Here is a 22,497-nt window from a genome sequence, read left to right on the forward strand (position 1 = left end):
ATTTAAGAGGTTAAAATACTGGAAACAACATATTTAAAAATGCATTTATTCAGTGAACTCAATTACATGGGGGAAATAATCCTTAAATAGCATTTTCCATACCTGATGGTAATAACTGGTCAGATTAGTGAGTTTTACGATTTGCTCTGCACTGCTAATAGATCTTTAGAAGCCTATTAATGTGCTCTCGTTTTTACACAGAGTAAACCTGCACACTAAAAGCTTTGGTAGGGGCTGGGGAAATTCTGGGGGTGGTTTAACAAGATTGAATCTCCATACCAAGCAGAAAGGAATTCTAAAGAGGGGAGGGGAAACCCGTAACTGATTATGGTGCTGTTCCACCAAGAAAGATCACTATACGCTGTGAAATAAGAAGGCAACAAAAAAGCATAGAACATCAAAGTATTCCCTAAAACTAATGTTTACACATTAGTTGTGATGTATGGAAGTGAGAGCTGGACCATAAAGAAGACTGGTCGCCGAAGAATTGATGCTTTTGAATTATGATGCTGGAGGAGACTCTTGAGAGTCCCATGGACTGCAAGAAGATCAAACTGATCCATTCTGAAGGAAATCAGCCCTGAGTGCTAACTGGAAGGACAGATCCTGAAGCTGAGACTCCAAGACTTTGGCCACCTCATGAGAAGAGAAGACTCCCTGGGAAAGACCCTGATGTTGGGAAAGATGGAGGGCACAAGGAGAAGGGGACGACAGAGGACGAGATGGTTGGACAGTGTTCTCGAAAATACCAGCATGAGTTTGACCAAACTGCGGGAGGCAGTGGAAGACAGGAGCGCCTGGGGTGCTCTGGTCCATGGGGTCATGAAGAGTCGGACACGACTAAACGACTTTTTTATACGTGAAAATAAAAATCTGAACAATCCACACATAATATAATCAATACAATGATATTGGGCAACACTAATGTGGAGCATCAATATTGATATCCATTTTACATCCATGTTTCTTTATCACAGAACAAAAGAACCGTCAGTATGCTTACTTTCGAACATCTCCATCTGATTTTCATTGCTTTAAAGTCAGAGGTAACAAGCTTCCATCTAAGCAAGTTTACTTAGCTTAGATCCGTTATTCCTTTAACACAATTCAGCTAACCTTTAATTCATAATTAGGGAAGTCAGGGAAGAATGGCTTTAAGTTCAAAGGCCGATTCACTCTTTCACTGCATAAAGTGAAAACTATGATAGTAACTATTAATATAAAAAGGGTAGTATTTATTCCAAATTAATTGATCCAGAATCCAAAGGCATAAGCTTGCACACACTGACCCTTAACACTCAGCTGTTTTGCAGCTGATGTATTGCAGGCTTACAAAGGTTTCTTAAAAACATTTAGCAAAGTGCCGAATTATCATACCCGCATTAAATACATAATTATACCATAATTTGGAATGCTCCTGTTCAGTGTGCCAGGCAGCCTTGCCTTTTTCCAGGATAGGTCACTCCAAAGGATACGTCATACATAGCATTTGATCAATGGAGTAATTCAGTAAAGAAGACATGGATGAACTCCCAACATTGTGAGTGATTGCCAAATCACCCCACGAGATATATATATATATATATATATATATATATATATATATATATGCTTTCGTAGATTTTCACGGGTACAGGAATGCAGGTTTTGGTGTCTTCGGGTGTCTTCCCGTGTAAGAGTCGGGGTGTCTGTGCACAGACACCCCGACTCTTACACGGGAAGACACCCGAAGACACCAAAACCTGCATATATATATATATATATATATATATATATATATACTTTTTTAAAAGTTCTGTGAAGAAAAGCTGCTAGGATTACGAAAGTATTCCAGTGAGCGCATCTCGTTAAATATTTTTTATACAGGTCTTGTACAGCAATTGCAAATGAAACATCTAACATGTCTACAAGGATCAGGGAAGATTTGTGCTAAATCCCAGCATGTACTATATAACTCTTGCATATTTCCTGCTATAACCAACAGATGCTCTGCATTGATTTCAGCCACTGCTAATTCTTTCTCTTTCAGAAACTCTCGTGTGTTGCAACACTGCATTATGAAACTACAAACTACTCACAAGGCACAAATTGGGCCTTGTAACTGCTATATTAGAGAGATTAGTTTGCCTTTGCAGCACCCTGCAGAAGAAATTCTAAATCACTTCAGCCTGAAGTCACCCTGAGTACCTATTGCAGCGGTGAAATTTTCCGTAGGGGGAGCAGTTAGGACCAGAGGCACCAACTTGTGAGGGTGATTTTTTTTTTGGGGGGGGGGGCGAGAGGCAGCAATGTCATGGCGTCCTGATGTTGTGTAAAACAACAACAAACAAACCTATGGTCACGTAAAGCATACTCAATAAACGCACAAGACGTAACCAGCTGTGTTCTTAGATACAGGTAAATAAGGTATACTATTCATGTATCAAATCATAAATTTCAACAGAAGTAACTCATAAAGTTCGACAAACGAACAAAGCAGAAGACCCAGTGAGTCAGATCATTCTCTAGTCAGTTCGTGCATAAGGTCCATCCGTGTAATAGTGTCTATTCCACCTGTCTGTTCATAAGGTCCAAACAACCCACATGAAAGGTTGTAAACAACCTTGGTCCAGTATACCTGAAGGAGCGTCTCCACCCCCATCGTTCTAGCCGGACACTGAGGTCCAGCTCCAAGGGCCTTCTGGCGGTTCCCTCACTGCGAGAAGCCAAGTTACAGAGAACCAGGCAGAGGGCCTTCTCAGTAGTGGCACACGCCCTGTGGAACACACTCCCACCAGATGTCATAGAAAACAACAACTACCAGACTTTTAGAAGACATCTGAAGGCAGCCCTGTTTAGGGAAGCTTTTAATGTTTGATGCATTACTGTATTTTAATATTTTGTTGGAAGCCACCCAGAGTGGCTGGGGAAGCCCAGCCAGATGGGCGGGGTATAAATAATAAATTATTGCTGCTGCTGTTGTTGTTGTTGTAGCAGTTCCACAGAATCCTTTCACAGAGTCTAAGACAAGGATTTCTGGAATATTGGCCTTGTTTCGCCGTCCTGGGCTTCATCAGTACAGTGGAACCTCGGGTTAAGTACTTAATTCGTTCCGGAGGTCCATTCTTAACCTGATACCATTCTTAACCTGAAGCACCACTTTAGCTAATGGGGCCTCGCACTGCTGCCACGTGATTTCTGTTCTCATCCTGAAGCAAAGTTCTTAACCTGAGGTACTACTTCTGGGTTAACGGAGTCTGTAACCTGAAGCATATGTAACTCAAGGATTTTGGGAAGGTGGCAGAAGGGCTCTTGGATCTGTTGGAGCATTGTGCCTCCTTAAGCCAGATACAAGCTTCCTGAGCTTTGGGAAGGAGGTGCCAGGGGAACATTTAAGCAACTAGCCTAGTCCACGGACTGCACGCCACTGAGAGCTACAGTCACACCTCATGTTATGTCCACTTCATGTTACGTTCTTTCAGGTTACGTCCCGCAGCAACCTGGAAGTACCAGAAAGGGTTACTTCTGGGTTTCGCCGCTCGTGCATGTGCAGACATGCAAAAAGATGTCACGTGCATGCGCAGAAGCGGTGAATCGCAACCCGCGTGTGCACAGACGCGCCGCTGCGGGTTGCGTTCCTTTCATGTTGCGAACGGGCCTCCGGAATGGATCCCGTTCGCAACCAGAGGTACCACTGTACATGCAAATTTTAAAAAAGCAAATGCAGATAATGTGGAGTTTGAGTTTGGACATGTTATAGGTGTAACATATGCCCAGGTGAATGTTTCAAAATGAAAATATGACAAACTCAGCAAGCTGCCATTGCCTTTAGGAGTTTGGTGTGAAATGTCTAGCCTCCCTAAGATGCCATTGATTATTTAACTATGCTGCTCAACAACAATGTTTATATTTCTTTGAACCAATATTCCCAGTCACTAGAGACGTGCAGTGCCGGAAACAGCTGAGCTTAAAGCTTGAGAACATGTGCCATTTAAAATGTTTATTAACTTAGCAGCCAAGGGTCAGATGGTTTAAATTAGCATGACAGAGCTGAGGCACACGTGTTTAGGCACTAGAAAACATAGAAAATCAAATGGTGCTTATTCATGTAATTGTGCAAGAATGCAGTTTCATTCTTGTTCCCAGGCCTTGGCTATATGAATATGCCATTCTACTTTTATAATTTCCTCTAAAAGTTCATACTTAAAACTAGCATAAAATGGGAAAACACTTCCACAGACTCATGAAACTAATGTTTGTTCTAAATAGAAAAGCAGAACTTACAATTCCCTTCCCACCTGCCAGTGCGGACAAAGCTCAAACAGTTCACCTCAAAACGTGGAGTATTGCAACACAGTGCACAATCAGTCTCTCATTATTTCAGTCAGAATCGAATTTGCACAAACAGTGCCCACAGTCCCATTATGTTAAGGTTTGTGATGTGTTTTTGCATCATTCAGCTATAACCTCTGCGCTGAAAGAAACCTTCATGAAATGAAAAACATGGAAGCCAAATATTTCCCAAACTTTATCAGAAGCTACTCACTGATAGACACTTGGGAGCAACTAGGTTCCTAACTGGTTTACAAAATGGCCCCTACAGTCTTGAATCAATAGGGAAAGATGTCATTTGTATCAGTGACAGTAGCAGGAAATGCAACCAGACTCCTTTCAGCTACTTTCCCATTGTGGGTCATGTGGCCACCGTGACTAAACTGCTTCTGGCGTAACGGAACACCATGACGGAAGCCAGAGCACACGGAAACGCCATTTTACCTTCGATTCTAACTGAAATCATGAAAGACTGATTCCGAACTCTGTTGCAACGCTCCATGTTTTGATGGGTTCTGAGGGTTGCAGAAGTTGTTCAATACACTCTGATAGCCCCTCTGATAGCCCCTAGAGCAGGTCTGTTCAACAGGTTGATTGTGATCTACCGGTCAATCGCGGGATGTCCCTGGTCGACCCATGTTGATTGCGAGCTCTTGACGCCCCCCCAAAAAGCTCAACAACTCTGGTCAATCCAAAGGGTAGATCACTGCCAGTTTTAGTGGGAGTAGATCACAGTCTCTTGGAAACTGGACAGCCTTGCCCTAGACGATGCATTCTTCTATTTCACCCCCTTCAAAGTGAAACCTTTTTTCTACGTAAGAATGGCATGCCCGTGTTCACTTACTCTGGAAATAAAAGTGTGCTCCAGCTATTAGAAGTCTGGAAAACGTTTATCTGAAACTTACTGTCCTCCTAAAATGATATTTGTAAAAATCATTCCTGTGCCGAGTGAATTTCTCAGTGTGTGAATAAGTAGGCTGATTAAATAGCACTCATCAGACACTCAACCTCGATCAAAGCCATGCCTAGCAAATCAAAGAGAAGTAAATGAACCAAAGCTTTACATCAAAGCAGAGAGCAATATTAAAATATAACCAAGACTCTTAATTTTTGTGTTTAAGGTTAAGCCAGTACTTAACAGTGTAACATATCCCATAATTAAGATGAAGAGGTCAAAATTTAGTGGTACATATAATGGTTGCTAGGAAATATATGGCTAGTTAATATATTCCACTTATATACAGAAGAGTTCAGACAGATGACTGAACCAGAACTCCTTATAATATACTCTCTTATGACTTACGCTGCTCTATCAGAGATGGGTGTCTGAAGTTCCTGCTTCAGCCATCACACTGTCAATAGTTTCCTCACTGCTGCTGCCCCCCTCCCTGCCCTGGAGGCTAAGGGGGTGGTCAATTTATGGAGAAAAAGACCTAACATTCTACTCAGATTTTTAATTAAATGGAAGAAATCTGCTGTGTCCCCAGATTTCTGCTGCATACAGAATTTGGGGGAAACTGTTCTGCAGTCGATATTTCAAGAACAGGATAGATTTGTTTGCCATCGCCACCCCACAGCTTCAGCACATTAAAAGGGGTTTACTGGCCTGGTTTTTACCAATTGCTTTAAATTAAGTTTCAGAAATGGTAATCAGTAACAATGAGACATTGATCTTCTATTGATTTATAACTACTAGAGCTACCAATGGCCCTCTTAACTTCATGAGGAGATGATTGACCATGTCATCTGAACACAGAAGCTCTGGTGCCTACCACTGGAAAATCAGACAAGTAGTTGTTTGGAATTGTGTTTTTTTATGGCAAGGAGTTAAGAAGCATAAAACAAGCAAGTGGCTCATTTTCACAAGTATCTGGTTTTTAATTAAGAGAATTCTAGAATCTCTTCCTAGAAACTTAATGAGGCATTGAAAGGGTTAGAACGAACAATCTAGATTGCGAGCCGCCCTGGAACAGAAGCAAGAAAAACAATTTCAGGCAAAATAGCTGGATGATGACATTCTTTGGATAAGATATTGGAATATCATTTGATACTTTGCTATATTACAAAAAAAGAAGCACTGTAAAAGTCATCAGAAGTTCAAGAGGGTTATTGGTTTCTATCCAGATACATGCATTCACCCGCCAGACTCACCCTTTTTAGGAGAGTGTCTTTGTATTATTTGTACAAACTTTTAAAATCTCAGTACTGATGAAAAGGTCACTCAGGCAGTTTCATGCATGCGAGAAAAGTTGCAGACACAAAAGCTGTGTCCTGAAAATAACATGGGGGGGGCACTAAAATATCTTTAGCAACCAATCTGCCCTCGATATTAACTTGTAAAAATGACTCATTTAATACCTTTCAAAAGAGTTATCAAGAAGGCAGCTAGAGCAAAAGACTCCCAGGTCTTCCCTAAAATGATTGCCTCACACATCACAAAATCCACATGGAAAACCAATTTCCTACAAAGAATTAATGAGGCATTGGCATGCAGATTATTAAACAATCACATATTCAGGTTTTGGGTTTTTTTACACGCACAAGTCAGTAATTAATGCAAACAGATACCCTGTGCAAGCATTCATATGCAATTTCTACCTATACATAGTGTCTGGTGTGCAGGGCCCGGTTTAGGTTTGATGAGGCCCTCAGCTACTGAAGGTAATGGGGCCCTTTATATGTCCAGCTGTCCTTTGTCAACAAGAAATTGTCGCTGTTTTGTGTGTGTTAAATATATGATATGGACCTCATAGGTATCTAAAGCAATTTGCCCATGTTGCCATGCAACCAGTCCCTGCAAAATGTAGGCACCCTATATATAGAAATGAGCAAACCAGTGATATTTTAGGGAGCAGGCTAGCAGGTAGGGTCCATGACTTACATCATAGGAGCCAAACAACACAAAGCACTGCTGCTGTATGTAGGTTTCATTTGTATTTGTTTTTATCTTATATTTTGGAAATGTACATCCAGTTTTTTTCCCTTTAAAAATTTTGGGCCCCCCAAGAGAGTGGGGCCCTAAGGTATAGCCTGCTTAGCTTATACAGTGGTACCTCGGGTTACAGACGCTTCAGGTTACAGACTCCGCTAACCCAAAAATAGTACCTCAGGTTAAGAACTTTGCTTTAGGATAAGAACAGAAATCGTGCTCCGGCGGCGCAGTGGCAGCAGGAGGCCAGATTAGCTAAAATGGTGCTTCAGGTTAAGAACAGTTTCAGGTTAAGAATGGACCTCCGGAACGAATAAAGTTCTTAACCTGAGGTACCACTGTACTGGGGAAGGAAAGCAGTCCGTTTGTATTTGACGAATTCTTCATGCTTTGCAAATCTGCAGATAAGTTCAGCTGGGAAATGTTACAAACTCTTTCAAAATAAAAAAGGTTTCAAAATAGTTTTATATTTTCTTCAGTTACGAGAGGCAAACATGTTGTCTTTTGTCTTTTTTTTTTTTTAAGGAAATGCAGCAAGACTTCAGAAAGATTAAGTCATGTTTACACGGAAAAATGAAATCCCCCCGGCTAAATGTTATGATGTGTGTGCAGAGTTTCAGCTGAGTTCCCTCCAATAAGCCCATGGAAAGCAGATGGCAAACCTTCACGTGCTCTGTATAATATATGCTACCTTTTAAAAATGTTTACTTGCTGATGCATTGCTGATGTTCTTACAAAAAGCAACAACATCTGCCAAATGCACTCTTAAAAACCTTATGGTTCTGGATCTTGCGAGTCCAAAACCAGATGATATTCGCATATACAGACTGCGCTGAATGTAAGGATGAATGTGTTTTGACTATTATAAGCTCCAGAGTGGCCACAAGTAAAATTTTCATTTAGCTTGTGAAGTCAGATAAAGGCACAAATTTCACATTAGAAAATTCAATTTGCATTAATCAACCATCTTCACTCGACAGCCTATTGTGAAACAGATGTGCTTTCAGGTCTTTTTACAATTAGCGAAAACAATCAACTGACAAAACTGCTCAAAAAGATATGCGTAGCAATCTCATTTGGCTAAGAAGAGTCTTCAGAATGCATTCAAATACACTGATAGTTCTGATGCCTATAAATGGACAAAAATGGAAGCTTTTCAGGAAGCTCTTGTGTCATACATCTGTCAAGAACGTTGGATTGTAGCACAATATGAACTCCAAATTGTTCATATCCTTCCCTGGTCTTCTTCCAGTTAGTTCCACCACTAACCTGCCTCGTTATCTCCTTAATTGAACCTGGCTTTCCTCCAGGCTTTTGACTTTGGATCACAGCGAGTCTTAAAAAGGTAAAGGGACCCCTGACTGTTAGGCCCAGTTGTAACCGACTCTGGGATTGCGGCATTCATCTCACTTTATGGGTCGAGGGAGCCAGCGTACAGCTTCCGGGTCATGTGGCCAGCATGACTAAGCCGCTTCTGGCGAACCAGAGCAGCACCCGGAAACGCCGTTTACCTTCCCGCCGGAGCGGTACCTATTTATCTACTTGCACTTTGACATGCTTTTGAACTGCTAGGTTGGCAGGAGCAGGGACTGAGCAACGGGAGCTCACCCTGTCGTGGGAATTCGAACCACCGACCTTCTGATCGGCAAGTCCTAGGCTCTGTGGTTTAACCCTCAGCGCCAGTCTTATACCCCAGTAAATGCTGGGCAAGATCCAACATCACACCAGTAGATACAACAGGACTTCCAACCTTCCAGAACAGATTTTGGTATATGCAAGGGGCTGAAGTAAAAATGGTTCGTGCAAGCAGAAGGTTGTTGTGCAAGTGGGATTGCCCTTCTAACCTGGTGTTGTCTAGTTTGACCAACAATGGTTCAGAATGATTGCAGTCACACCTGCAGCAACCTAATCCTTTTGACTCAGGTGTGGGGAACCTTTGGCCCACCAGATGTTGATGAACTGCAACCCTAATAATAATAACAACAACAACAACAACAACAACAACAATTTATTTATACCTGGCCATCTGGCTGGGTTTCCCCAGCCACTCTGAACAGCTTCCAACAAAATATTAAAATACAATAGTCTATTAAACATTAAAAGCTTCCCTAAACAGGGCTGCCTTCAGATGTCTTGTAAAAGTCTGGTAGTTGTTGTTCTCTTTGACAGCTGGTGGGAAGGCATTCCACAGGGCGGGTGCCACCACCGAGAAGGCCCTCTGCCTGGTTCCCTGTAACTTGGCTTCTTGCAGCAAGGGAACTGCCAGAAGGCCCTCGGCGCGGGACCTCAGTGTCTGGGTTGAATGATGGGGGTGGAGACACTCCATAAGGTGTAGTGGGACAAGGCCATTTAGGGCTTTAAAGGTCAGCACCAGCACTGTGAATTGTGCTCGGAAACATACTGGGAGCCAATGTAGGTCTTTCAAGACCGGTGTTATGTGGTCTCGGCGGCTGCTCCCAGTCACCAGTCTAGCTGCCGCATTCTGGATTAGTTGTAGTTTCTGGGTCACCTTCAAAGGTAGCCCCACATAGAGTGCATTGCAGTAGTCCAAGCGAGAGATAAGTAGAGCACCAGACCTAGCAACGTCCTGGGATGATGGAGGTTGCAGTTGAGCAACAGGTGCAGGGCTGAGTCAAACACATCACCACCACTGTTTTATTTGTATATCACCTTTCCATAGTCAAAACCATGCTTGCGGCGGATTAAAGCATGAAAAGATTTACGTAATTAACAAACATAAAATGCGCAAACAGTAAATAAATGCATCGGAAAGTACGCAACCCAATGGAACGATTTCCACATAAATTATAGTAAGATCTAAAAATAATGGATGAATATCAATAACAACAACAAAACACCCTAAATAATGCCACAGCCCATGAATCTGTTCAGCCATCCACCTGTCCTCCTAGGCCAGGTGGAAAAAGGCCTGCAAGGCAGAGATAATAATAATAATAATAATAATAATAATAATAATAATAATAATAATGTATTTATTTCCCTCCCATCTGGCTGGGTTTCCCAGGACTCACAGCCAAGATGGTCTCTGGTCTTTTAAGCAGCCTTTGCTTCTGAAGCTGGAAGAAGAATAAGAAGAAGAAGAGTTTGGATTTGATATCCCACCTTTCACTCCCCTTCAGGAGTCTCAAAGCAGCTAACAATCTCCTTTCCCTTCCTCCCCCACAACAAGCACTCTTTGAGGTGAGTGAGGTTGAGAGACTTCAGAGAAGTGTGACTAGCCCAAGGTCACCCAGCAGTTGCATGTGGAGGAGTGGAGACGCGAACCCGGTTCCCCAGATTACGAGACTACCGCTCTTAACCACTACACCACACTGGCTCTCAGTGTGCCCGTCAGTCCGTCAAACAGCCAGTTTACTAGTGAATTTTGCACTGAGAAGGTGGGGAATTTATTAAAACAACCCCTTTAAGCTCAGTCCTTTTACATCACCCCTTGGACACGAACAGCTGATAAGGCCATTCATTCTGTTTGTTATATGCATTCGATATTGGCGCTACATGGCACTGAAGTCGGAAGTGACCTGGAAATGTCATAAAGACGTCACTGAAATGTCACTAAGAGGGTGAAAGGGGGGCAGGGTGGGGTGGAACAGGGTGTTTGCAGGCTTCTTCAATGGGTTTCAATTATACATGATTTCAATGATGTGCGCGGTGCCCTTGGAAAGTAACTGCTGCATAAACGGTGGGCTGCCCATACTATTGGGTGGAGAAGACCCCTCTGAAACTTCAAAAGCAGGCATCCCCAAACTTGACCCTCCAGCTGTTTTGGGACTACAATTCCCATCATCCCTGACCACTGGTCCCGTTACCTAGGGATGATGGGAGTTGTAGTCCCAAAACAGCTGGGGGGCCGAGTTTGCGGATGCCTGCTCAAAAGGGTTTGGCAAAATAGAAGAGGCCACCTCAATCCATGCTTATATCCGTAGTCATATTCGCAACCAAGAAGAAGAAAACAGAGACTGACCTGTACATTCATGTTGCAGCCCTTTGCCATAGTATCCTTTTTCACAGATGCACTCAAACTGGCCCGTGTGGGTCCCACATTTGCAGCTCGCCATGATATCGCAGCAGCTTTCGCCCCCGTCGCAAAGGTAGGAACAGTAAGATATGTCTTCTTGGATGTAGCTACCAGAAGGCAAATCTGTAACCGCACAGAGCGTGAGTTGGGAAGGAAACAGGGTTCCAAACAAACAAGCGAGTTAAGAGATAATACTCGTAACTATGGTGAAAATAGTTTTTTAATCAGGAACATTTTAACTTGGGGTGCAAAACCTGAAACGAACCAGAAGGATTTGTTTTGAATGTCACCCACATTCTTTGCTCAACTCTTAATGAGGCAAATATTTCATTGGCTACAAAGGAGAAATTGGGCGGCAGGTTGGGGAGAAGAACTCATTGGTTCCCCAGTGATGCAGAAACGATCCATTCATACATTTCCTCCTCTGCCCTTAAGCACCTACAACTGTATGTTGATTTATAAGGACCCGACTCACTGGATAATTCTTCTACATGAGACTCAATTAAATAAAAGCTGCAGAAGAACAGAGCAGAAATATAATTGTTCTTGGTTGCACCATATGCTGGTGTATAAAATTATGACACCTCCTTTCTAGATAGCCTCTCCTCCTTCCAGAGGGGAGGGGTTGTGAACGGGAGCCATTTCCTGTGTTGGCAGGGGATGTTCAGGCCCCCTGTGTCAGCTGACCCAGCTGCCGCACCACGCCCCCTGGCAGCCAACCAATCGGGTGGAAGCTGAGGGGGTGGGGTTTAGCCGCTCATATGTGGTTGCACTTGTGGTTGGTTGCCTTGGTTGTCCAAGGGGCCTGGTAGAAATTTTTATCCAATTGGCAAATTGGCACCAGCCACTTGGTTTCTCGCCTATCTCATAGCAAATCGTCACAACTTTTCAGGTATTGGCGGTTAGGCATTGGAATGTGTTTGTGTATTGGAGGGCAGGGTGTGGCCATCGCCTAACCCTCCACTTTATGGGTATTCCATTAAAGGAATCTGGCAGTCGTGGATCCTGTCCGACGCCCTTGCTGGTGGCTAAGGCCATGGCCCGACCCCCGGTGACATCATGGGGATCTTCCAGTTGTTTTTGCATCAACAAGCTCCTCCTACTGGTGATTACCCCTTAATAGACTCCCCCCTTCCTGAGGGGGTGGAGTCACGCTCCGTTCTTTTATCCAGTGCCTAAGCCAATACCACTCACATGCTGTAATCAATAAAGTTGTGGCCTTTTTTTAGCCCATTAACCTAATATACTGCATCCTTGTGTCTTTCTTATCCTCAATTGGGTAGCCAGTCCTCGACTCACAAACTTATTCTGAGGCTCTTAGGGGGTGTCTGGTTTGACAATTTGCAAAACTGATTCAATTTAAGATGCTTCGTGTTTCAAAGCATTATTTAGAAAGCACTGCCTGATTCTTAGAAGGTGTGATCAACTTTGATATCAGCTTATCAAAGAGCAATTATTTTCCTGGCAGACAGTACATTGTAAAGTACTTAATAACATTCACAGGTTGAAGTAGTCCATGGACTATTCACGAAGTGTTTGAATTTGCACAGGAAGTCAAAGAGTCACCCCTCGGAATATCTTACCAAGTTAATCAGATAAAGCCCTTTATAGTCAAGTGGCCCAACAGGAACGTCAGAGGCAGTGCTCTAAACATTTGTTGTGACTTAATAATGATTTCGGTGGTCGGAGAGGAAATCCCAAGACCCTTGGTGTTTGTTTTTATAAAATGTATTTCAAGACTGCGCAATTCCAAAAGCACCCAAAGGCTTGAATTTTAGCCTTGTGCAGATGCTCATGTCATGGACTGCAGGGGTTGGGCTAGATGGCCGTCCCAACTCTACAATTCTATGATTCTATACGTAGAAAGAAACGTGTGGAGGAGGAGCAAAGCGTGTTCTCCTTCATGGAGAGCACGTGTTGCGGTGGGGGCTAACAAGACGCCCACTGTTGCTGGGCAGGAAAAGAGGGTTGGCCACCATTTTAATTGAGTCCTTCTTGTTGCTGGGGAGATTTATATGTTGCCATTTTGTGATTGACAGCCATAGTCTTTCTATGCCCTGCGTGCAGCGTTGAGCTTCCTCTTTTTGCCCACCCTCCCTAATTTTGGGGCGGTTTTTTTGCATCTGACCTTGCTATGCCTGCCATGGGGTTGTCTGCTTTGGGGCAGGGGCCCGGTAGGAATTTTGTCCATTTGGCTGATTGGCTGGAGCCATTTGGCTTTTGCCTACTGCGTAGCAAATCGTCACAACTTGTAAGGTTGCAGTTAGGCATTGGTTTTATGAATTGGTTGGTGGAGGGGCATGGATTGGCTGTGCCTGCCCCTCCAATGCTGCTGCTGCAATGGTATTCCATTAAAGGAATCCAGGGGCTCACCGTGCTCTTGTCCGAACCCCTGTCAAGGAGCTAGGGCCATGCAAGAGCCCCTGGGAGCATTTGGGGAGAGGTGAGGGCTGTCTCTCCCCCCAAAATGTTTCCCCTTTCTGACTTCACAGGCTTATGAATGTCAGTCTGTCCCCATGCGGGGTCAGATAGTCGCAACCAATGCCTAAGTAACCACTCACATTTCATGTATTTTAATAAAGTTGTGGCCAAAATTATGCCAAAAACCTTAAACAAAAATTATGTGTCAATTGTGTGTTATTTATGGGGTGGGTTGGGGACCTCAACATGCAACTAGGATTGCATCAGTTGTCCCCAGCTGCTGACCTATGGGCATTTAGTATACCACCCAGAGTATTTGGCTTTGTGAGCACTGTACAGATGTCGTTGTTTTGAATTATAATTATTATTCAAGGTGCTGATTACACAAGAGCAAACATAGACCTGAATGCTAAAGCAAGTGGAATCTAAATGTGTGATGTGCACAGAAGTGGCGCACTAGGCAGGGGGAAGCTGCAATGCTAATTTCTCCACAGGTGGAAATAATAATAATAATAATAATAATAATAATAATAATAATAATAATAATAATTTATTAATTATATTATTTATACCCCCACCCATCTGGCTGGGTTTTGCCAGCCACTCTGGACAGCTCCCAACAGAATAATAATAGTAATAATAATCATAATAATAAAGTGATAAAATATTAAACATTAAAAGTTTCCCTAAACAGGGCTGCCTTCAGATGTCTTCTAAAAGTCAGATAGTTGTTTATTTCCCTGACATCTGATGGGAGGGCATTGCACAGGGCGGGCGCCGCCACCGAGAAGGCCCTCTGCCTGGTTCCCTGTAACCTTACTTCTCACAGGGAGGGAACCGTCAGAAGGGTCTTGGAGCTGGACCTCAGGGTCTGGGATGGGGGTGGAGACGCTCCTTCAGGTATACTGGGCCGAGGCCATTTAGAGCTTTAAAGGTCAGTGCCAACACTTTGAATTGTGCTCGGAAAGAGTGCAGGTGGCATATAAATGCACTAGCAGAGACAATTTGGTGTCCCTGCCAGCATCTTTGCACTACATCAACCTCCCCAGCCCCTCATGCCCCACTCCTTCCCCCTCCTAGTAAGCAACAGCGACCCACCTGCCTGGGAGGTATCATAGTAGCTTCACTTCATCTGGCAAGTGGCTTCTACATGTGCATAAATGTGAACTCGCCACACCCATTGCTGGCATGTGGTCCTCAGAGAGATGTTTAATTGTCTGACCCAAAAAAAGAGCTAGCCACCCCAGAGTTAAGGTGAATCTTACGCTCAGAATGTGTATCATGGCATTCACAGGCCTCACACTTGTTTTCTGTATGTTTGGGTTTAGCATTACTCCATTTGTGTATCTAAAAGGATGGTTTCCTTCAGCGCCTGAATTTTCAGTTGATCAACTATTTGATCAGGATATCCTGATTAATGTAGAATTCAAATAAATAACAGAAGTTCAGTGTGATGACAATATTTCTGAATGCCATGAAAGTATTCTACATGGAGTGGAATGTGTCTCATTTTATCAAAATTCAACTGGGAGGCAAGTACCTTCGTGGAGGGCTCTGCGAGCCAGAGCTTCAAACTCTGCGAAACTATGAAGCAAGTAGCAATGTTCCTCCTTCGGGTGAGACGCCATGTCGTTCAGCTCCCGGATGTTGCCTTGCCATATCCCGAACGTGAAGATCTCGACTCCAAATTCACGCAAGGACGCTGCAATGGGCCTGGGGTCTCCTCCGTTGGAATAGCCGTCGGTAATAAGTAATATCACCTTGGAAGCATTTGCACGGGAGTGAAGCAGTATTTGCTGGAAGAAAGGGGGGGGGAGAATAACATCTCAAGGCCAAGTGCAAGCAAACTGGTGACCTACTCATGGTCTTTTCAGCCAGGGGGGCACTCCCTTTAGTTACGCTGTTTAACTGCAGCTTTTCAAGGACCACCCAGCATTAAGACTGTAAGATCAACAAGCTTTCAGCAGCCAGTGTGGTTAAAATGCCAAGTACTACTGACTCACAGTTCACACACTTATATTCGGCCTTAAGACAGATGCTATTATAGCATAATACAGATGCTATCAACCGGCCTTACAGGCAGTTTCTTATCATGAGAAGTCACCCACTTTTGTAAAAAAGCAAACCCAGACACAATGATCTGACATTCACCACTAGCTGAAATTGCAAATATTTTTTTATCAGTACTTAAAAAACTCTGACTTGAAATATTATATTATATATAATAAAATATAATTATATATAATATGATTATATATTAGCATCTAGATCAAGGGAAGTAATAGTGCCACTGTATTCTGCTCTGGTCAGACCTCACCTGGAGTACTGTGTCCAGTTCTGGGCACCACAATTCAAGAAGGACACTGACAAACTGGAACGTGTCCAGAGGAGGGCAACCAAAATGGTCAAAGGCCTGGAAACGATGCCTTATGAGGAACGGCTAAGGGAGCTGGGCATGTTTAGCCTGGAGAAGAGGAGGTTAAGGGGTGATATGCTAGCCATGTTCAAATATATAAAAGGATGTCACATAGAGGAGGGAGAAAGGTTGTTTTCTGCTGCTCCAGAGAAGCGGACACGGAGCAATGGATCCAAACTACAAGAAAGAAGATTCCACCTAAACATTAGGAAGAACTTCCTGACAGTAAGAGCTGTTTGACAGTGGAATTTGCTGCCAAGGAGTGTGGTGGAGTCTCCTACTTTGGAGGTCTTTAAGCAGAGGCTTGACAACCATATGTCAGGAGTGCTCTGATGGTGTTTCCTGCTTGGCAGGGGGTTGGACTTGATGGCCCTTGCGGTCTCTTCCAACTCTATGATTCTATGATTCTATTCTATGATTCTATGATTCTATTAGATGGCATAAGAGCATCACACTAGATTAGCTTGGTGAAGTATCAAGTGAAGTTGAGTGAATGTTGCTGATGCCAGCTGAGTTAGATCTGTTCTCTGAACAAATGCACTGCATTATGGGGCAGAATCATAGAACTGTAGGGTTGGAAGGTACCCCTGAAGATCATCTAGTCCAGCCCCCTGAAATGCAGGAAGATGCAGCTGTCCGTCACGGGGATCAAACTTGCAACCTTAGGCATTATCAACACCATGCTCTGGCCAACTGAGCTATCCATAAAAGGACAACTTGATGCAATACAGTATAACTGTGATTTGTGTATATGCAGGAAAACATTTGGGGACCATACAAGCCCTCTTCAGGAGGTCTACTTATGTGTAAAGCCAAAACATGAGCACAGAGAGTTGCAGTGCAAACCTCTGAAGTGGGGGGGGGGGACACGCTCCTGTGGTTGTGGAGGCTTCCTATAGTATTCAGAACCCATATCTAAACAATGCACAGAGCTTTCATGAGTTCCCACCTGCTTCAGAAGTTTGTTCTCCAACTCATGGAGGGTGACTGAGCTAAGTTGCTCATTCCCACTCTCTCCCCTTGTATACTGGTTTTACACAGAGGAAAAAAGGTAAAGGTAAAGGACCCCTGGATGGTTAAGTCCAGTCAAAGGGGACTATGGGGTTGAGGCGCTCATCTCGCTTTTCAGGCCAAGGGAGCCGGCGTTTGTCCACAGACAGCTTTCCAAGTCATGTGGCCAGCAGGACTAAACCGCTTCTGGTGCAATGGAACACCGTGACGGAAACCAGAGTGCACGGAACCGCTGTTTACCTTCCCTCCGCAGTGGTACCTATTTATCTACTTGCACTGGTATGCTTTTGAACTGCTAGGTTGGCAGGAGCTGGGACAGAGCAATGGGAGCTCACCCCGTCATGGGGATTCGAACTGCCAAACTTCCAATCAGCAAGTCCAAGAGGCTCAGTGGTTTAGACCACAGCGTCACCAGCGTCCTTCCTACAGAAGGAGAACCTGAGGAGGGCCACACACACAAATACTCCCCCCCCCACTGGAGGTCATTTTCTGGGATGCTGCTCAGCTGCAGAGAAAGGAAATAGCGAGTCGGAACGTGGGGAGAAAATTTGATGGGAAACAGAATAATTTATCACCTTCTGCTCTAAGAAACAGGCCACCTTTTGCTTTGGGAGGACAGAACCAGGTTAAAACATAAGTTCTACTCCTCTGTTTTACCCCACATAATCTATGGCCCCCTGAAATTCTGATACACAAGATTTCTCTTTATCCTAAGTTTTGTCCAGAAGTTCATTTAGGAGTCACCTGTGGGCAACCTCGTCACTGGGCCTAATTATGCCTCTCATAAACAACAGAGATTATATATATGCCCTGCATTTTTAAACTTTCGGGTCATGTTCACATGTTTTGCTGCTTCCTCAGCTGAAAATTCCAATATAGCCCCAGCTGCCTCAGAGTCAGACAGTCCTGGCTGGCCTCCATTGGCTCCAAACAATGGACCCACAAGGTGGGTGGGGGTGGGGTGGGGGTGTCGAAGGAAAACAAGAGACTGTGGTTTCATTCCAAGCATTGCAATATCACAGCTGAAACTACTATGTCCAAAACACATAAAACACAAGCAAGACCTTAGGGTGTGACAAACCTCTGCTAATCTTCATATTGTACTAGAAGTACAGAATATTAGAATATGTTCTTAATTACTCCTTTTTCTTATACCAGAAAGTCCTACCTTTGCCAATAAACCTGAACGGCGTCTATACTTTATATGGTGTTCCTTCCTTTTCTTTTTTTAAAATAATTTTTATTAAATTTTCCATTTTAACAATCCAATCAAATCACATTAAATATTCCAAATTATACAAATACATATCATATAGTCCGAATATTCTGCCAAATTATAAATTTTTATTGGGACTTCCCATGCTTCAAGTTCGGTGGGGCTCTGATCATCTTATGTCTCTGCTGCCTTGAGTTTCCAATAGTTCCTTTAAATCTTCCTGTTGTTACCCTTATATGGAGTTTCTTTCTTTCGTTTTTTAATTAAAACAATACATTTTTTTAAACAACATTTAGAAGGCCACAGGTTTACCAACCCCCTTTTTTTTCTCCTGTTGAGAAGATCAACCATCATTTCACACACCCCTTCCCTTAAATTTCATGTAATTTTTCCAAGGACATGTCAGCAACATGAAATGTGTTTGGTGTGAAGGAATGTTCCAAGGGGAAGAAACGTTTATTTACATGTCCACAGTAACTAAGGACCCACATTAGAGTGACTCTGGTTAACACAATGAATATATTTACATTGTGGCAATGTGGGACAAAGTATTTTTGTACCTGAATCCAGTGAGATAACAAGGATATGCAAGATAATACAATTACTAATATATTTTTGAGTTTATCTGGCTACGTATTCGATCTCTTACAACTGGAAGAAAACACACTCCACGGTAGAAGAATTTAGGGTGAATATTCCCCATAAATCTTAAAGAGTAAAATGCTGAAGCAAAGTTTGAAATCTGGTCCAAAGTGGTTGTAAAAAATTCCTTAAACTCTCGTAGAATTAACCGTGCAATTAGGTCCCTTAACACTTTGTAATTGATTAACCTGTCAGTTCAAAGTCTGCTTTTTCAGTAAATGTTTTTCTTCACTCCACTAGGAAAAACTCAGCTATTTTTCTTTCTCGCACCGCTAAGTAAAGATAACTAATTGCATTCCTTCCTTCAGCACAGCCAGCAACAGTAATATGACTGCCTTTGTTTCTTCTATCACAAGGAGTAATTGCACGTCCCAGAGAGCAGGAGATAAAACAACTCAGTGGCTATTCTTGATCTCTAGCAAGAGATCTCTTGAAAGAGCAGCACCAAGGAGTCTTCAAATTAAAATTGTATTTTAAAGCAAAGGTGGATAACTAAGCACAGAAAACTAGGCTGTAACTGTATTATAAATCACAGAGCAGTGACTAACCTGAATACTTATTTGCATTTAATTAATTTTCATCTCCTTTGTTCTACCTTACAAATACCGTGTTACCCTGGTTCTCAAACACCTTGGTACTCAAACAACTTGAAACCGAAACACTGCAAACCCGGAAGTATGTGTTCCAGTTTGCGAACTATTTTCGGAAGCTGAACGTGCTCCGTTTTGAGTGTTACACTTCTGATTTGAGTGCCACACTTCCATTTTGAGAGTTCCGCTGAGGTCAGTCTGTTTTTGATATTTATTTTGTGTTTTTGTGGCTTTTTTGTTTTGTTTTTGTGACTGTGGAACCCAATTCAGCTACCGATTGATTGACTGTGTGACTGCAGTACCTTGTTTATCGCTTTCATTTTATGGAACAAGGGTCTCGTTAGATAGTAAAATTCATGTTAAATTGATGTTTGAGGGGTTGTTTTTAAAAGTCTGGAACAGATTGATCCATTTTGCATTACTTTCTATGGGAAAGCATGCCTTGGTTTTGGAATGCTTTGGTTTTGGAACGGACTTCCCGAACAGATTAAGTTTGAGAACCAAGGTACCACTGTATTGAACTTGGGTAGTCAAGACGGCCAAAAACTTTTTTTTAATAAAATATTTATTAAAGTTTCACAAATTTTATAATCAAACACAACAATGCAAACAAACACAAACAAGAAAAAACAAGTATAATTTCAAATCCTTATTTTCTTAAAACTTACTTCCCCGACCTCCTCATACCTCCCCTTTCTGCATTCCACTTTCAAATTTTTAGTTCAGCAAATCCTCACCCTTAATTTTATCTAATTGTTAACCTTTCTTTTCTTTTAACTTAATCTTTACAGCTGTAATCCACTTACAAGACGGCCAAAAGCTTGTCCTTCCTTCTAACTTCTGGATGGAATAACTTTACATTGTTGATTTCAGCTAAGATCAAAGAGCAGGCGCCAGCAAAAATCACAATGCAGAAAAAACCATGGTTCTCCATAGCTCCATCCTTATTTCAGTTCAGCTGGTGATATATCATGAATGCTAAAAACCAAATATTGACCAGCCCTAATGTATTATCACCTTAAACATAGCACTACTGTATTGGCATTACCCCAGGCGGACATGCAGTGTAGTGGACGGAATATTGGACTTGGCCCAGGAAGTCTGGGTTGAAAGCTCTATTCATCCACAAAGCTACTGCTCAATCTTGGGTGAGTGACTATCAGGGGCTATTCAAACTGGTTAACTCAGCTTTATAAGATGCAAGACATCCATAAAACGTAGAATATGCGTTCTAAACTTTGCAGGCCAGGAATAAGACCTTCTGCAGCAGAATTCTATTCATTTCTAGTCAGAAGACTTGTATTCAATGGGGCTTAGATTGATTTGTGGCCTTTGGACCATAAGTCAATGGGTTACGGCTACAATACTCCAGAGCTCCTACCACACCAGTTGTCCTTTTGTTCCAGAGGAACAACAGTTTACATCTCAATAGTCCATAATGCACTTCCATAAAGATTTCGGGTATATTTCGGAGAGCCTCTTGGAAAAAAGGATTTGAGTCTTTTTGTGTAAACATAATGAAATAATTATTTTTAAATTTGGGGAAGCAAGTGAACATGGGTGAATAATTAAAGTCAGTAAAGGAGAAGTATCACAAAGGAAACACAAGGAGCATAGGTGTAATACAATAGTGTTTAAAAATAGAGGACAGTGGCATAATAGCTCACAAGAAGAGAAAAAAGGTGGTTGTTACATTGAAGTGCAAGTTCCTCTATTCATTCCAGTAATGGCATTTCAACATAATAGAAGTCTTCTATAATCCCTACCAGGACAGGACAGTATTGTTTGTATCTCTAAGTTGCAATTTGTCTGGCAAGAAGATTCACAAGGTAAGAGCCCCTTAGAAAATGGACGAGATATATTAAATATCAAGAGAGAACCAATTACATCTGGCTGAGTCAATTTACAGCACACAATACTTCATTACGAGAAGATGGTGATTCTAGCATCCTCATTTTAGAGCAGTGTTTCCCAACCGGTGTTCCGCGGCACACTAGTGTGCCGCAAGACGTTGCCTGGTGTGCCGTGGGAGGGAGGCGGGCGAGGCGGGCGGCGAGAGGCGGGGCGGCGGCGGCGAGGAGCTCCCTCCCTCCCACATCCCATCGCCGCTCTGCCGCACGCTAGCTCTTGACTGCTCTTGCCGCACGGCTAGGCTAGGCCGGCCTACTGGGCTGTCGCAGGCGGAAGGCCTGCGCATGCGCGAGGTTTTTACGCCTTCGGGATTCCCTTCACGCCTTCCTCCTCCCGGGGCCTTGAGAGCGCGGGAAGCGGCAGCGCGAGACCGGCGTTGAGCCTGGCAGGTATTGCGCTTGCCAAGGCAGTCATTTGGGAAATGAAAACTTGCAAAGCAAGCAACCAGTTCAATCTGAGGTACGTGTATGCTTAATATCCTGTATCTGAAACCTGTTCTGCCCCCTCCCCCACACTTGGTGCCATTTTGCAGACTGTCTACTGAAACGTCATACTTTTCTCAGCTTAAATGTTAATAAGGCCTCATCTACACATGCAGCAGAGTAAGTTGACCCAGAATAGTACCAATTCAGATGGCAGATGGGAGAATGACAGTGCTGAATGCTTTCCCATGTAGAACAGTCCCTGCAAATAAAAACCTAGCATATTTGGAAGAGGGATGCTAGCCTAACCATTACCTTCTATGCTGTTACTATTTTTTATTATTTTTTTACATAAGTAAAAAGTGACCTTTCCCCATCTGGCATGGTGGTGTGCATCGATTTTTTTTTCATGAAACAAGTGTGCCTTTGCCCAAAAAAGGTTGGGAAACACTGTTTTAGAGGATCAATGGATTATGTTGGGAGGAATTGTATCATGCTAACAAATCACATTTAAAATAAATAGTGGTCCAAATCACTTATACTTATGTTCCACTGAATTCAACAGGCCAGTTTAGTTGCAGCTAGTTTCTGC

At 42.9% G+C, this 22,497-nt stretch overlaps 1 protein-coding gene across 1 annotated transcript in view; it reads right to left on the bottom strand.

Moving 5' to 3' along the window:
* SVEP1 (sushi, von Willebrand factor type A, EGF and pentraxin domain containing 1) overlaps positions 1 to 22,497 on the bottom strand; it is a 129,436-nt gene that overhangs the window by 98,122 nt on the left and 8,817 nt on the right. The window contains exons 2-3 of the mRNA XM_082204456.1: positions 15,238 to 15,493; positions 11,223 to 11,399 (exon numbers count right to left, since the gene is read on the bottom strand). Coding sequence (XP_082060582.1) covers positions 11,223 to 11,399; positions 15,238 to 15,493 — 433 coding nt within the window. The remainder of the gene's footprint in view (positions 1 to 11,222; positions 11,400 to 15,237; positions 15,494 to 22,497) is intronic.

Source organism: Podarcis vaucheri (assembly GCF_965113315.1).
Source record: "Podarcis vaucheri genome assembly, chromosome: 17".
Classification (NCBI taxonomy): Eukaryota; Metazoa; Chordata; class Lepidosauria; order Squamata; family Lacertidae; genus Podarcis; species Podarcis vaucheri.